Source organism: Gallinula chloropus (assembly GCF_964237585.1).
Source record: "Gallinula chloropus genome assembly, chromosome: 1".
Classification (NCBI taxonomy): Eukaryota; Metazoa; Chordata; class Aves; order Gruiformes; family Rallidae; genus Gallinula; species Gallinula chloropus.
Window position 1 is genome coordinate 130,773,668 of NC_140085.1, and position 14,467 is coordinate 130,788,134.

General features: G+C 38.6%; 1 protein-coding gene across 1 annotated transcript in view; it reads right to left on the bottom strand.

Annotated features, from left to right (window-relative positions):
* The window catches only part of CDKL5 (cyclin dependent kinase like 5), a gene marked incomplete at its 5' end in the record, with an annotated part of 83,215 nt that extends 69,717 nt beyond the window's left edge, over positions 1 to 13,498 (bottom strand). The window contains 2 exons of the mRNA XM_084275185.1: positions 12,884 to 12,918; positions 13,435 to 13,498. Coding sequence (XP_084131311.1) covers positions 12,884 to 12,918; positions 13,435 to 13,498 — 99 coding nt within the window. The remainder of the gene's footprint in view (positions 1 to 12,883; positions 12,919 to 13,434) is intronic.
* Positions 13,499 to 14,467: the final 969 nt, after the last annotated feature.

Sequence of the window (14,467 nt, forward strand, 5' to 3'; positions counted from 1 at the left end):
TTGAGAAGAGCTTACAGTTTTTGGATAAAGTGAAATAAATGCTGGGAATGTTTTCATTGTTATCGTGAATGTTTTACCTACACTATCAAACATTCCTTTTCCAAGACTCATGGCTTAAAAAAAGACTTCACAATCACAGAATAAATAAAGAAAATAAGTTAATGTATCAGTATGTTCAAGACCCTTCAGTGCAGTAGCATGTAAGATCAACTTGGCTTCTACAAATAACTTCAAAAGCCAGCTAGATGATCCAGATCCATTTTTACCATCGTACATTTAATAACATACATCAATGATCTTCTCAAGAACTGCTCTATTTTACTGTTATTTAAATTCATAAAGTGTCCAGAGATCAGCGATTAACCTCATGCTCCTAGAGCTGCTCACATGTCCTACAAAAGTTTAAGTAGTCTATAAAATTCCCCCTCATGAAAACAATTAGCTCAGAAATTAGAAATACAGGGTTTTTTGCATCCATTATGCTACACGGTAAGTTGCAATTTGATGACAAGACCATAAGCCAATATTCAAGCAAGTTCATGCTACTACAGATGTCCTATAATTAGCCATATGTTGTTCCTTCTCCCATATATTAATTTCAATTAACTATAAATTCCCTAGCCTGCATCACTACTCGCCTAATGATCCGAGACCCCCTCAAATCCTCATTCATTTCAATTTCTTCTGCTGCTGCTGAAAAATACTGTACTCGGTTTCTTAAACTTTAATTTTCAGCAGAACATTTTCAACTTTTTGCAAGGAAGAATAATTTGTGTGGATAGTCTGGCTTTGTGCGCTCGTCACACCTACACTTGAAAACAGGATTTCACTTACAAGTGCATTAGAACAAGGTATCGCACTACAAGCTGTTTGCAATTAAGAGCCATTAGGGGCAGCCACAGAACACACTGCTGCAGGTCTGAATGTGATTCCTGTGTTAATCCAAGTGTAAGAATACATAATCCATTTGCAGGTGGGAGTAATGCAGCAACTACTAAGGAGCATGTTTATTTATCGGCAATATTCCTAGGAAAAGTGTTATTTCTGGCATAAGCAGTAACCTTTCAATTAGCTAAACCGGTACCCGTGGCACAAATTCATGTAGCCAGTTATGTAAAAGACTGTGAGAAAGACATGCAGGTTCTTTATGAAACAAAAGAAGTGCAGCAGATGCCTGGTTAGTCTAGAGCCATTAGGGTGACAAACTGGAAGAAGCTACGTGACTAAAAGAAATACTAAGATGCTGTGACAGAGAAATAACTTATTTCTAACTTAATTTAAATTGAAAACCATCCATAATAGATTTCATTGAACCTTTTCAAAGCAAGATGTGATTCTTTACTCGAGCTTCCATGCCTCCTTCAGTTATCTACATTACTGGACTGTAAGTGCGATCACTTGTATCTCTCCCTCTCCCCTCTTGCCTTGAAGATGTGCTACACCATCAGGTCTCTCTGCATCCCAGCCTTGTGCTGCATGAAATAACGTCACCCGATGTCACCATGGGCAAGCCACCTCAAGCCATCCAAATGTGTGGCACAGAAAGTAACACCCTCATATCGTACTGCTTTAAATTCAACATATCTAAAAAAAGGAATCTTAGCATCCCCTTGCACACCCAGTTATTTTCTCCCCTCTGAAAGCTCTTTCTCATTTTCTCCCTGCACCTTCATTTTCTAAATTAGCTTTTGGGAAGAAATCAGGGAGGGAATGCCAATTTTAAATACGGAATACCGCCCACAGCTGAGCAGGGCTCATAGCATGGCAAGTACAAAGGAGGTGGTAGGGGAAAGGAGTATCCTACAGGGGGGCTTTCATAGAGCAGTCTGATTGCCAGGAAGGACTGGAGGGGAAACAACACAACCTCAGACATCAGAGCAGCACTGTTTCACTGATAATGGCTACAGACAAAGTGAATAATGAAAACCACTAAAATTAATGCATTATTTTTATGCCTTCTTTGTACAATCTGGCCAGGTTCTCTCAAAGATGTCATCGCACATGACTGAAAAAGATAGCAGGAGTTCATATAAAAAGAGAGAAAAAAGAAAGAAATCCTTGAAGTACAGTATACCCTAACAATCTATAGCACAAGCAACAGTCAGAAAACACAACAAAAGCAATCAAAAGGAGACATGGGACTACCTCATTTTATCCTCTCATCCTGTATAGCCTTAAAAGTGTCAAAACCAAATGTTTACTTCAGTTAATTCCAGGACTCAGACTTATAAGAAACTGAGACAACGCCAGAGATCTCACTTTCCCCACTGAAGAAGGTAAGTCATTTTAGAGTTGGATAGCTTCCTCAAAATTAGTGCTTTAAGGCCTTAGTAAGATATCTTATGAAACAACTCTTTTCAAAAATGCTGAAAGATGATACTTGGGAATAAAACTTAAAGAAAAAGAAATACAAGACAGCAATCTTGTGATGCATAGCCCACCTTGGGGGTGAGAGGGGAGGAGAGACCAGTCAGCTGTCTTGTCAGTCACTGAGATCTCAGCAACTTCATTTCTACCCTTCACTCTGCACACCTATTTGATGTCTGGAGCAGTAACAGCACAAATATTAATCTTCCACTTAGTTTAAAATAATTCAGGACTTCACTGCTATCAATGAAATTTAAAATATAATATATGCTAATCTGATTATCTGTTTTCCCCTGCCACAGGAACTGAGAGGACTATGGAAGAGCCTCAGGTATATACAAATGCCACAACACATCAGTGAAAAATGAAAGTTTTGAAGCTTTCAATACTCCATTACAGCATCTACCTTGCATAGCAAGAAGCTACAGATGCTGGCTGTACATGATTTCTGTACACATATAGAAAAGTGATAACTGAAGTGAATTAGCACAAACCAAGCTCATCTGTTGCTACTGCACTCAAAGGAATGCCATGGAGGCAGAGTATGGAAGCCCATGAAAGAAATACTATACAACTGACATTTCAAACCAGAATTCTGCAAGGAATTTAAAAGGTTACTCGCTGCCTAATGGTGAAATGGCAGCAAATGTTTATTAAAGAGTTAATAGAATTTTCAGCCAGAAGTTTGCCCAATAGCTGTTTTCCTCACATAATACTCAAGACAGATCTCAACTCATGACTATTGCAAACATTAACTACTGGCACACTAAATACAGGTCTCACATTCGCTGTATGTATTTCACACAAATTCTGGCACAACGACACATTGGTGAGTTGGTGCTTTAGCCTGAGGAGCAACAGCATTAAGTGCAATAATCCTCTACTGGTAAACTGCCATTACTGAAAAACAATGGTGTGCTGCACAGATATTTGCTCCCAGCTGTGGTTAGAACCATCTTGCCACAAAGCAAAACCACATGATTTTAATTATGTACAAGACTCAACAAAAAAGATCAGCACAAAAATTTGAGGATGTAACCATAGGCAGCAATGAGATAACAATAGGAACAATGACATTTTAGACATTAATCTGTAGGTTTTGGCACTGTACTTTTTACATGATTTTAAGCAAAGGATAGTTATATGTAAATTGATAGCATACAAAAAAAATACTGAAGGACAGAATACACAGTATAAAGAAATGTCTGTTAATATTTGAAACAGGATACACAGACAAGTAGAAGCCAAAATACAAGTGGATTTAGGCATAGGATAAGGTAGTAAAAAAACACTGCTGGCATAATCTGTGCTAGAATAATCTGGTGATAATGACTTTCCAGTAGCATTGTACCAGTTAGTGACTGAATACCATGTGGGAGTATCCCAAAATGCCTTCTTTGTTCTTAATCCCTTGTTTACCTCTAAAAGTAATTTTTAAGATACTGAGCTAGCTGAATTTATTTGATTCAAAATGACTCTTGATTCTTGTGTCCATCAGGGTAGTAGGTTGGAAAAAAAAAAAAAAAATCTATGAGTTGCTTAGCTTCAGCTTTAGGCTGAAATAATAAAACTGAGTGCTGAAAATGCTCCCAAAATAATTCAGATTTTTCCTGGAAGGTTCAAATTTTAAAAGTCAACCATATATGAAGAAATACAAACATTAAACTTTTAGAATAGCCTTTGCCTGATTTGAATCACTTGCCATGTAATGTTAAATGCTCTGCATTAGCAACTTCTATTGCTTACCACTGCAGTCAGTTTTCTGTAACTTTTAAGAGCAGTACCTTCATATTTACCTTCCTAGCAGTCATTAAAATGTTGACTGGCAATATTATACCTAGTATCTAGCTCTGCCAAAACTGCTCCTTAACTGCCTACTCACAGTTGCTTTGAGGTCTGTTAATCTGCCAGTTCTCAAATCCACACTTCTTAGAAATTATACCGAAACACCGATTAGAATCTCCCGCAGCTCTCAGCCATATACACAGATTGCCACATATGTAGTTTTCTTTATCAGTGACACATGATTCAAAGTAAGAAATAGGGTCTCTCTGACAAGACCTACTTCCAACCAATATCTATTGTTTTGTTCTTGACTAGTTATGAAGTTTTCCATTGCTAAGCCTATGTCTTTTGCTGCCTAGATAATCTTCCTGAATATCGATACAGTCTTTTAGAATTATCAAAGTATTACAAAAAATGTAGTGAAATATACACACCAAGAACCAGAAACTACTGAATTCTGTGATTCTGTGAATCACCACAACTTGTATTCTAGGTTCAAATGCGAGACACTGCTAGTTTCTTATGAGTTGTCAAAATCTGAAATCAGGTCATATGACTTCCATTATTTGAAACATTATAACATTGAGGGGAAAAAAACCTGCAGGTAGTAATCCATGGTCATTTTGAGAACTCAGATTTTTCATCTCCTCATTTCATTTCACAGTCATCCCAACAGGAACTACTATCAAATCAGTAAAATCCAAAGTAAAAGAAAAAACAGTACAGACAATAATACCAGAAAAAAAGTACTGAAGATAAACAGCAACAAAGGCTGTATTTTTCAGTTCAAGCACTTGGCTAAACATGTGCTGTAAAGATAAGGAACCTCAAAAAAAAGATCTAGAGAATGTCAGAAAACCAAACACACTGAAAAAACCTGCAACTTTTACAAACAAGTACCCTTACCTTTTAGTTTTGACCAGAGCACTGCTACAGACATGGGATATTTTGAGGACGATGAGCTAAGAAGGCAAAGAGATTCTTGCAGAGGAAACAGTGGCTTGAACACAGTGACACTGGCTTTGAAACAGGTAAGAAACAAGCCAAAAGTTTTTGCATGAGTGTTAGAAGTGACATTAGGGAGGACATCTGCTTCAAAGCACCTGATCAATAAAATGAAGTAGACAAAGCCTTCTGAAGCCTTACAGTAAAGCCCAGTTATCACTGAGGACTCAGAGAACTTTGAGAGATTTTCGGAAGATGCTGCAAATTTCTTTACACAACTGACTAATAAAGCAACAGGCTTGTGAGAGTTGATGATAACCTAAGAGGCAGTTAACCCTGATCAGACCACTGTAAAGCAAGAAGTTAGTGTTCCACATGAGGGTTCACCTGAGGAAGTCATTTCACCACAGGACAAACTCAACCAGCCCCTCATAACAGAGGAGTCTGCAGGCTGCTCCCACTCTGCACCTGCATGCACAGAAAGAAGCTCTCACAGCCACACTGCTTGACAGTATGAGAGATTAACAGAGTTTTCATTTGAGAAAATGCTGTGATAGCTTAAATAAAAACAGGGTAAGCTCTTCTTATAGAGTCTGCACAGTTTTCTGCACCCTGAACAGTGGACCGTTTGATGCTGTACAACTCAGGGTTCCCAGCATCTAAAAGGATGTAAGCTTACCTGGACCATTTTTATTAAATTTAAGACTATAAAGAAGTAGCACTTTAAATCACAATTTAGAGAGTCTGAGTGCCTTTCTTACTGTAATTACAACAGACAGCATCTCCTGATGCAGAGCACCGTGATACAGTGGAACTGTAGATCCTGAAAGAACTAAGGAAGATGGACAGTGTAGTTGCAACCCTGGACCTTCACAAGAACAGATATAGCCAGCCCCAAAGGGTGTGGGTCTCTGGGAGTGCTGCTTGCTCTTCAAGGATGACTTTTCTCAAAGCACAGGAATGGCCCGCTCCAACATGCAGTAAGCAAGCTGTGAAAAATTTCTCAGGTTGGCCAGCACTGGTAAATGGGGAGCTCCTGACTGAACTCAAAGACAACCAAGTAGTGTGAAGGCTGCAGATTTTGAGATGGGCTACATGCAGCTACGTGGAGGAACAGAAAAACATTGATTTCAAATGGAAAACTAAGGAAACTGTGACACTGCTGGTCAGTAGGAATTCCAGTCATAAGAGACATGGGAAAGGCCAAGATACTAAAATGAAGCCTAGTGATTCTATGTGCTTCATTGCATTTTCTACTGAATAAACCGTACCTTTAAGAGATCAGTATTTCCTTCAGATATTCTGATGTGCACAAATTTATCAGCAAGAGTATTACTGAAGGCTCAAAGAAGACAAAAATTAAATGCTAATCTAAAGAGGAAATTGCCTGGAAGTATTAAACCTATTAAAATAGTCATTCTTCAATGCACTGAAGTAGCCAAACGATTCTCTAAACTAAGGTTCAGAATCAGAAGCTTGCTTAGGTTTTAAAAGGCCTTTAAGATCATTATGTCCAACCATTAACCTAGCATTGCCAAGCCTACCATGTCCTCAAGCACCACAGCTACTCACCGTCAGGGGTAGCAACTCAACCACTTCCCTGGTCAGCCTCTTCTAATGACCAACAACTCCCTTTCGAAGAAGAAATTTTTCCTAATATCCAATCTAAGCCTTCCCTGACACAACTTGAGACCATTTCCTCTCATCCTATTGCTTGTTACCTGGGAAAAGACACCCAACCCCCAACACCTGGCTACAAGCTCTTTTCAGGTAGTTGTAGAGAGTGATAAGGTCTCCTCTCAGCCTCCTTTACTTCAGGTTAAATAACCCCAATTCCCTTAGTTGCTCCTCAAAAGACTTGTGCGCTTGAAGCCCTTCACCAGCTTTGTTGCCCTTCTCTGGACACGCTCCAGCACCTACGTGACCTTCTTGAAGTGAGTGACCCAAAACTGAACACAATATTTGAGATGCAGCCTCACCAGTGCCGAGTAGAGGGAAACGATCACTTCCCTAGTCCTGCTGGCCACCCTATTTCTGATGCAGGCCAGGATGCTGTTGGCTTTCTTGGCCACCCAGGCACATTGCTGGCTCATGAACAGCCAGCTGTCACCCAAAGCTCCCAGGTCCTTTTCCACTGGGCAGCTTTCCAGCCACAGCTCCAAGCCTGTAGCACTGCATGGGGTCCTTGTGACAAGTCCAGGACCCGGCACTTGGCCTTGCTGAACCTCACGCAGCTGGCCTTGGCCCATCAGTCCTGCCTGTCCAAACCCCTCTGTAGAGCCTTTCTACCCTCAAGCAGATCAACACTCTCACCCAACTTGGTGTCATCTGCAAACTCACTGAGGGTGCGCTCGATCCCCTTGTCCAGATCACCGTTTAAGGTATTAAAGAGACCTGGCCCCAGGACTGAGCCCTGGGGAGCACCACTTGTGACTGGACAACTGGAATTAATTCCATTCACCACAACTCTTTGGGCCTGGCAATCCAGTCAGTTTCTATCCAGCAGAGAGTATGGCTGTCCATGCTGTGAACAGCCAGTTTCTCCAGGAGAATGCTGTGAGAAATGGTGTGAAAGGCTTTAATAAAGTCAGGTAGACAGTATCCACAGACTTTCCCTCATCAGCCAAGCAGCTAACCTTGTCACAGAAGGAGTTTGAATACTTTTGTTTGTTTTTAATGATGGAATTCAGTGGTGTTTATCCTAAAGAAAAAGGTCTAAAGATGTCTCATACAATACAGAACAACCAAAAGGAGACACAGTTCTAAAAAAAAAAAAAAAATCAGTATAAACATCTTACTAGGCAGGAGATCTTGTACATACAAGAACAAGTGGTATTACATTTCTAAATCATTAAACTGCATCCCCTCAGGCTCCAAGGACTCTGATAAGACATGGCACATAGCAAGAGAAAGGGTAAGTCTAGAACATTTCATACATTTCTTCTGTGCTTTTAGAGAATTTGCATCACCACACACCTTTCTGCACACCTGGCTAACCTAAGAAAACACATAAATCCATACATACATATATGTATACAGGCATCTTCCCTTTTGCATATTTTCAGGGTCTTTTTCCTGCAAGTTTCTGCCAGCTCCCCACTACAGCAGATTTAAAAAGTGGAAAACCATCAGCTGCCACGCTTTGTTACTTATATAGCCATCAGTTTTAGGCATCCAGGTGTTTCAGTCTCATTTCTTAAGATGCAATCTATTCCTTATTTACCGGATAATAATGAAATCCTGCTCTGAAGAAAAAAGTGACCTTATTTTTTTACAGACTTGCATCTGGGTCTTTTATGCGTGTTCAATTCAATTTTTGAGAAACCCTGGCTAGACAAGGCAAACCACTATGCATGCTCTGTGGATGGGAACGAAAGCAGAAATTGGCATCAGTGCTTCCGAACTAGACACACAGCATGAGCAGAACAGCCGCGGTCTGACTGCTGCCTGGTAGGAACCCTTCATCAGCCCGGCCCTGTGGTGAGCTCTGCCTCATTCCAATGAATGACCCCTTGTTCCAGTGTCATCATCTCCTCTACCTAGACACAGTCTCCACTTATCTCAGCCATCCAAGGATATATCCATCTCATTTCTACAAACTCCTCCTACTCGCAGCTATAATTTTCAAGGTTTGCTTCTATACATACAGTTTAGTATCTTACAGTACATCAGTACATTCTCTTCTCACACTAGCTTTCAGTTAATTTTTTTCCTCCAAGCTTCTTTCTTTCATGTGCCTGGCATTGGACACCTAGGGCTTTCCCAGAGCACCTTCCTATCCTTTTACCTATTTTAAGTCACAGTATTGTCCTATTAGCTTTATATCTAACATCAGAGTCCTCTAAATACTTGTTCCTAAATCCCTATTAGCAAAGGATAACTCTGCATGAAGCTGCAAGCCCAGATTGCAATGTGAAAGGGACAGTGGTTTTATTTAAAGGGTGAGTATTTGACAAGTCCTAAACATAAGCAAAGATTCTTTTCCTCAGCCACGATCTCTGACACTGCTGACCTGTCCAAGTGGCTTTTCTTTTTAGAAAAACATAGCTGAGATCCAGTAAATAAGCCAGGACAGTCTGTTTTAATAGTTTGTGAAAATTAAATATATTTCCAGTGTTTCCAAGCACAATGTACTTCAGTGTATTTCTTTATGAAAAGTCCTCTCATTAAAATAAAAAAAAAAAGGAAAAAGCTTTTCAGACATCAGATCTGCTTTATCCCAACATTATTTGTATTAGCTTCACATTGGGAAAAAACCCAACACAACAGATAAACACCACAATTAGCAATAAGGGACTTGTGACAAAAACATGCTGTATAATAAACACAGTCGTTCTAGAAGAGCTGTTTTTTCTTTGCTAAGGGAACATTACCAGGAAAGCTAAAATGCATATAATAAGGTCAAGATATTTTGTTTCTTATGCCATTTTCTCTGATTTAAATCTACACACACACACACCAGTGAAATGCACTTGGGCAAAACCCTACATACTTATTGAAGCACCAGTGGATTATATGCTGGAAAATTGTTGCAATTAAGGGCTAGCTCCTCATTTTACACAAAATTTGCTCTCTCACCAATACAATGGAAGTACATTCACTTAAAACAGCTGACAATTTGATCCTGGCATCTTGCCACTTATAAAGATAAAATAAACACTACTACATTGAAATTCTTAGACATAATTGTTATCTTTGCACAAAAACCAGTACATGTTGAGGGAACATGCACAAGGATGGCCTGGTAACATACATATATAAAAATATTGCAACATTCTCCAGCTTTTATGCTGGTTCTGGACTTCCTACATGGTTCTGAATAGATTTACGAAATGTACTCAATGTTCAGCTGTGCTACTTGCAGATAGAAGTTCTATGCAATCTTTCTTTCTTCATCCATACAAATAACCTCATGCCCATACCAGCAGCCAAACAGCAAAAAAAATACATATCCTTGCATTTCCAGGGAACTCCATTAAGACTTCATAAAAGTGATTTAAATCTTTGGGGTTTTTTTCTACACAATTAGGAAAGTTAGAATAAAACACAGTTTCTGATCAAGAATAACTACATATAGCATCCTGCTTTTTAGCTTTTTTTTTTCTTCTTCTTCCTTTGTTTACAATGAACTATTCTTAATGCTCAATCTTTGTTATGGTTTGGTAGAAGTTTCCATTTTGAGTTAATTAGCAACGGTTTTAGGCTTCACCCAAAACCCACACCTTTATTTTATAACATATTTGATGTAACAGGAATTAGAATCCTCTCCCCTTTTCTTCCTCCCTTTCCACTAGAAGGATGTTTCTCTACAACTTAAGTTCTATCGCTTTCATTCTAGTCCATGATCAATATCAGAGCCTTGATATTCCTATTTATAATTTGCTTCTTTTCTGTCTACAGCAAACAGGCAGCATCTTCTCACAACTTCAAGCTCCAATTCAAACTATTCCTCCAATTCCCTTCCTTTATAGCCACTGTTTCTCCACATTTAAAAGCAAAGCAAGTAAAAAATAATGGAAACCATCAAAAACATAGATACTAGTAAATAATTCTATTTATTATGATGCCTATAATGAAACAGAAACTAATGTTCACATGGTAATTAGCAAATGTTTTCTTAACAGACAAGCACTATATGTCTGCTCCAAATCTATGTTACCTTGCAAAAAAAAATTGGGATAGGTCTCTCAAGATATTTTACCAAGGTGTAAAAGGAAAAATTTATGGCAGCAAACAGCTAGGGGAAAGATGGGGAAAAAACAATGCAGGTCAAAGTTGAACTTTGCAGTAAAGCAGATAGTGCCTTAAGTCATCTGCTTTTTGACATTGGGTGCAGGTGGTTTTAAGTGAGAATCATAAATCACTAAACTTAATGTAGCAACATACCTTGTCTATTTTTTTTTTAGATCTCCAAATAATGGAGATCCCAGGTCTCAGCAAATCCAATTACAGATGCTCTAATAAACCCCACTTTTAGAACTTCAGTACCGTTGCTTTGTTTAAGCTTGAAGATGCAGAAAAAACCCCCAACCCCACAACAGTGCAACTACCTAAAAAATGTAGATCCTCACAAGCGATTCAGTGTCCTTACACAGGCTGTAGGAGGAAACATTTACCTCTGCTAAAGCAAGGCCTTTCCTTTCTACTCATCTGGTATACTGCAAGGTGCTCTTACAGGAGCTCAGACAACACATTACCCTGCTATTATATGATACTCTTGGAGTACTGAGCTCTTCCAGATGAGGGCATGACTGAAGACACGCAAAGCTTCAATTTCACTAAGCAATGCAGGGAATTCTATTGAGTCTTAGTGAGGTTACCTTCTACAAAGAAAAGAGTTGCTTGGTATAAATGGCATTGTCACAACATGGGAGCCCTCAAACTATTCACCCTGGAAGTTTAGTCCAGTTTAGCCTGGAGAAGAAGCAGCTCAGGTGAGACCTTATTGCTCTCTGCAACTACCTGAAAGGAGGTTGTGGTGAGCTGGGGGTCAGCCTCTTCTCACAGATAAGTAGTGATAGGACAAGAGGGAATGGCTGCAAGTTACACCAGGGGAGGTTCAGGTTACAAATTCAGAGAAATTTCTTCTCAGAAAGAGTGGTCAGGCATTGGAAGGGGTTGCCCAGGGAGATGGTAGAGTCACCATCCCTCAGGGTATTCAAGGAAAGGTTGGATGAGGTACTTAGGGACATGGTTTACTAAGTAATATAGGTGGTAGGGGGACAGTTGGACTAGATGATCCTGGAGGTCTTTTCCAACCTAATGATTCTATGATTATTCTGTAAATACTCTAAAAATATCCAATTTACCAAAGCATTATTGAGGAATATACTTTTGCCCAAACCAGACAAGGCCTCAGCTTGAGATTGGATCTTTACAAATTCTAGTTCATTTTTTCCTTTTTTAACTTTAAGCCAGTTTAATACTGTAAGCCACTCCAAATATATTTCCCATTAAAAAGTCCCCCTGTGTACATGCTAGCAGCCACCACAGGCCCTCTGCAGAGTGTTAGCGTTTTATAGAAAAAAGGTATGAACTACATATAAAAACTTTTACATGTTCTGGGATCACTACAAATGAATCAGTCTATGATTCTAATTTTTTTTGCTTCAGAGAAGTATAAGTTTTTTTTGTTCCATGACGACACTGCAGCTCCAAAGGCAGCGAAGTAGTTCATGTCAGAGATCCCTGTTGATGAGCAGCAAGTTCAGATACATACAAGTTACAGAGCAGCTAAAATAGCGTAGACAGTTTGCCAGACTTCATTTCTGTCTGGAACAGGGCTTTTTCTTTCCTATTTTCTTTCTTCCTTTTCCAAATTAAAATCAACAAACACAGAAATCTGTGCTTTCTTACTGCATTTTGATTGTCCAACAGCTGTAAAAATTCCACATGGATCCCACTCCCTTCCCCTCCCAAACCAGGTAAGTTCTTAGATAGCCTTATTTGGTAATTAATTAGACATTCTCATTGAGACTGCTTGAGCATTCCAAACAAACTTTTTTCTTTAAAAACATAACAAAAAAACCCACCACAACTTTCTTATTCTTTTAACGAAACATTCAAAATACTTTACATATTATGAATATTAAACACCAAAAATGGAGGCTTGGTACTAGATGTAGCCATTTCCTCTGATAGTGCTGCAATTAAACTGAATGACTGACTGCAAGGAAAAGCCCACCCCAGCTGCCACATTTTGTACGTAGTAACATCTCCGTTTTCATCAAAGTCACTGTTCTGCTCAATAGGAACAGTTATCTCTGACTAAAAGCAATTTACTCACCTTGTGCCTGCATTTAAGTACAACACCATAGGCTCCTGAAACAAAGAAGAGAGAGAAACTGTCTCAAAGCAGGAAAAAAAAAAGCAGTAGTCACCTCTTGGCTATAGAAATAATACTATTCCTCGTACTACCCAGAACTCGCACATACAGGTACTGTACTAAATTTCTGTGCACTGAAAACATTCTACTAAATTTACTCAAAAGTAAATAGCTTTTAAAATGCTGAAATTATCATTTTAAATAAACTTGTAGAGAAGTTTGGCAACTTGCATCCCTCCACTATCACTACAGAGAAATTAATATAATACACTTTAAAAAAAATCCAAACATGCTCTCCCCAAAACACAACCCCATCCCATTGCTCTTCCTTTTCTTTCATCTTCCAAAGTTCCCCTTCCACTTGAGAATGGAACTAGAAGGAGCAGTAGAGAATAAACTTTCTTAAGACTTACATATAAGCAATATTTTGCAAATGAAAACTTAATATCATCAAGAGTACTAACACAAATCTATATAAAATTCTAATTAATTTAAAAATAAATGCTACTTACCTTCACCTACAACCCCAAGGATCTCAAATTTATTCATCACATTACCAATGTTAGGAATCTTCATCAAGACAAATTCCTCTTACAGTGAAAGCCACAAAACATGGCACAATGAGGGGGTGTCCAAAGATTTTGCAGAAGGCAATTGAGAAAAGGCTCTTGGAAAAAGAATTCCACTTTGATCAGACTTCTTACACTTTTTCTTAATTTCTAGGCTGTTTGTAGCTTCCTGGGGAAAGAAAAGAAAATAAAGTAATTAGGACTTAGTTTTATTTCAGTGAGAGTGCAGTGATATGTAGACATCCCACCAAATATTGTCTGGCAATTGTAGTAGACATTAATTTACCTCTACATTTTATGATCAAGAGACCTTAGCAGCACATACAGTGGATGGAACGTATTGAGAACACCGATCTGATAGAACAGCTGGCCTTGTAATCCCACACTGAGGATGTCTATTAAAATAGTTAACTTACATAGTTATTTTCTACAGGACAGAAGCAGACAAAAACGATGCTAGGAACTACCTCAGTGAGCCAAGATACACCTATAATTACTTAATGTTCTCAGTTTGGTATCTGTTGACAGCTAGGTATAAAAGCAAATTGTGTTTAGTCAGGTTGTTATTTGTCCACTGTTATGACAAAAAGAATGCAGTAGAAAGAGCACCAAGCAATAGAACATAATCTGCTACTATTTTCTGAGATTGTTTCAAAACAGGAAATTATTTACTAAACCGACTAGCAATCAGATTTACAAAATTATTTCCATTATCAGTTTATTTCATGGAAATGTAAAAAAATAAAAGTTTTCAAAGGGTTTTATCCACGTTTCCTCATTTTGAAGTAATCTTTCAAATCAAGCAGCTATACGCAGGGTAAAGAATAACGCTTTCTGTGTCTATCTGGTTTAGGCTCACCACTTTGCTACAATCTTAGAAATCTGATAAACTAAACACACCAAAGTTTGGTTTTGCTAATTCAGACCACATTTTTCCCCTAGCATTAAAGGCATACATCCTGCATTCAAAAAGGGG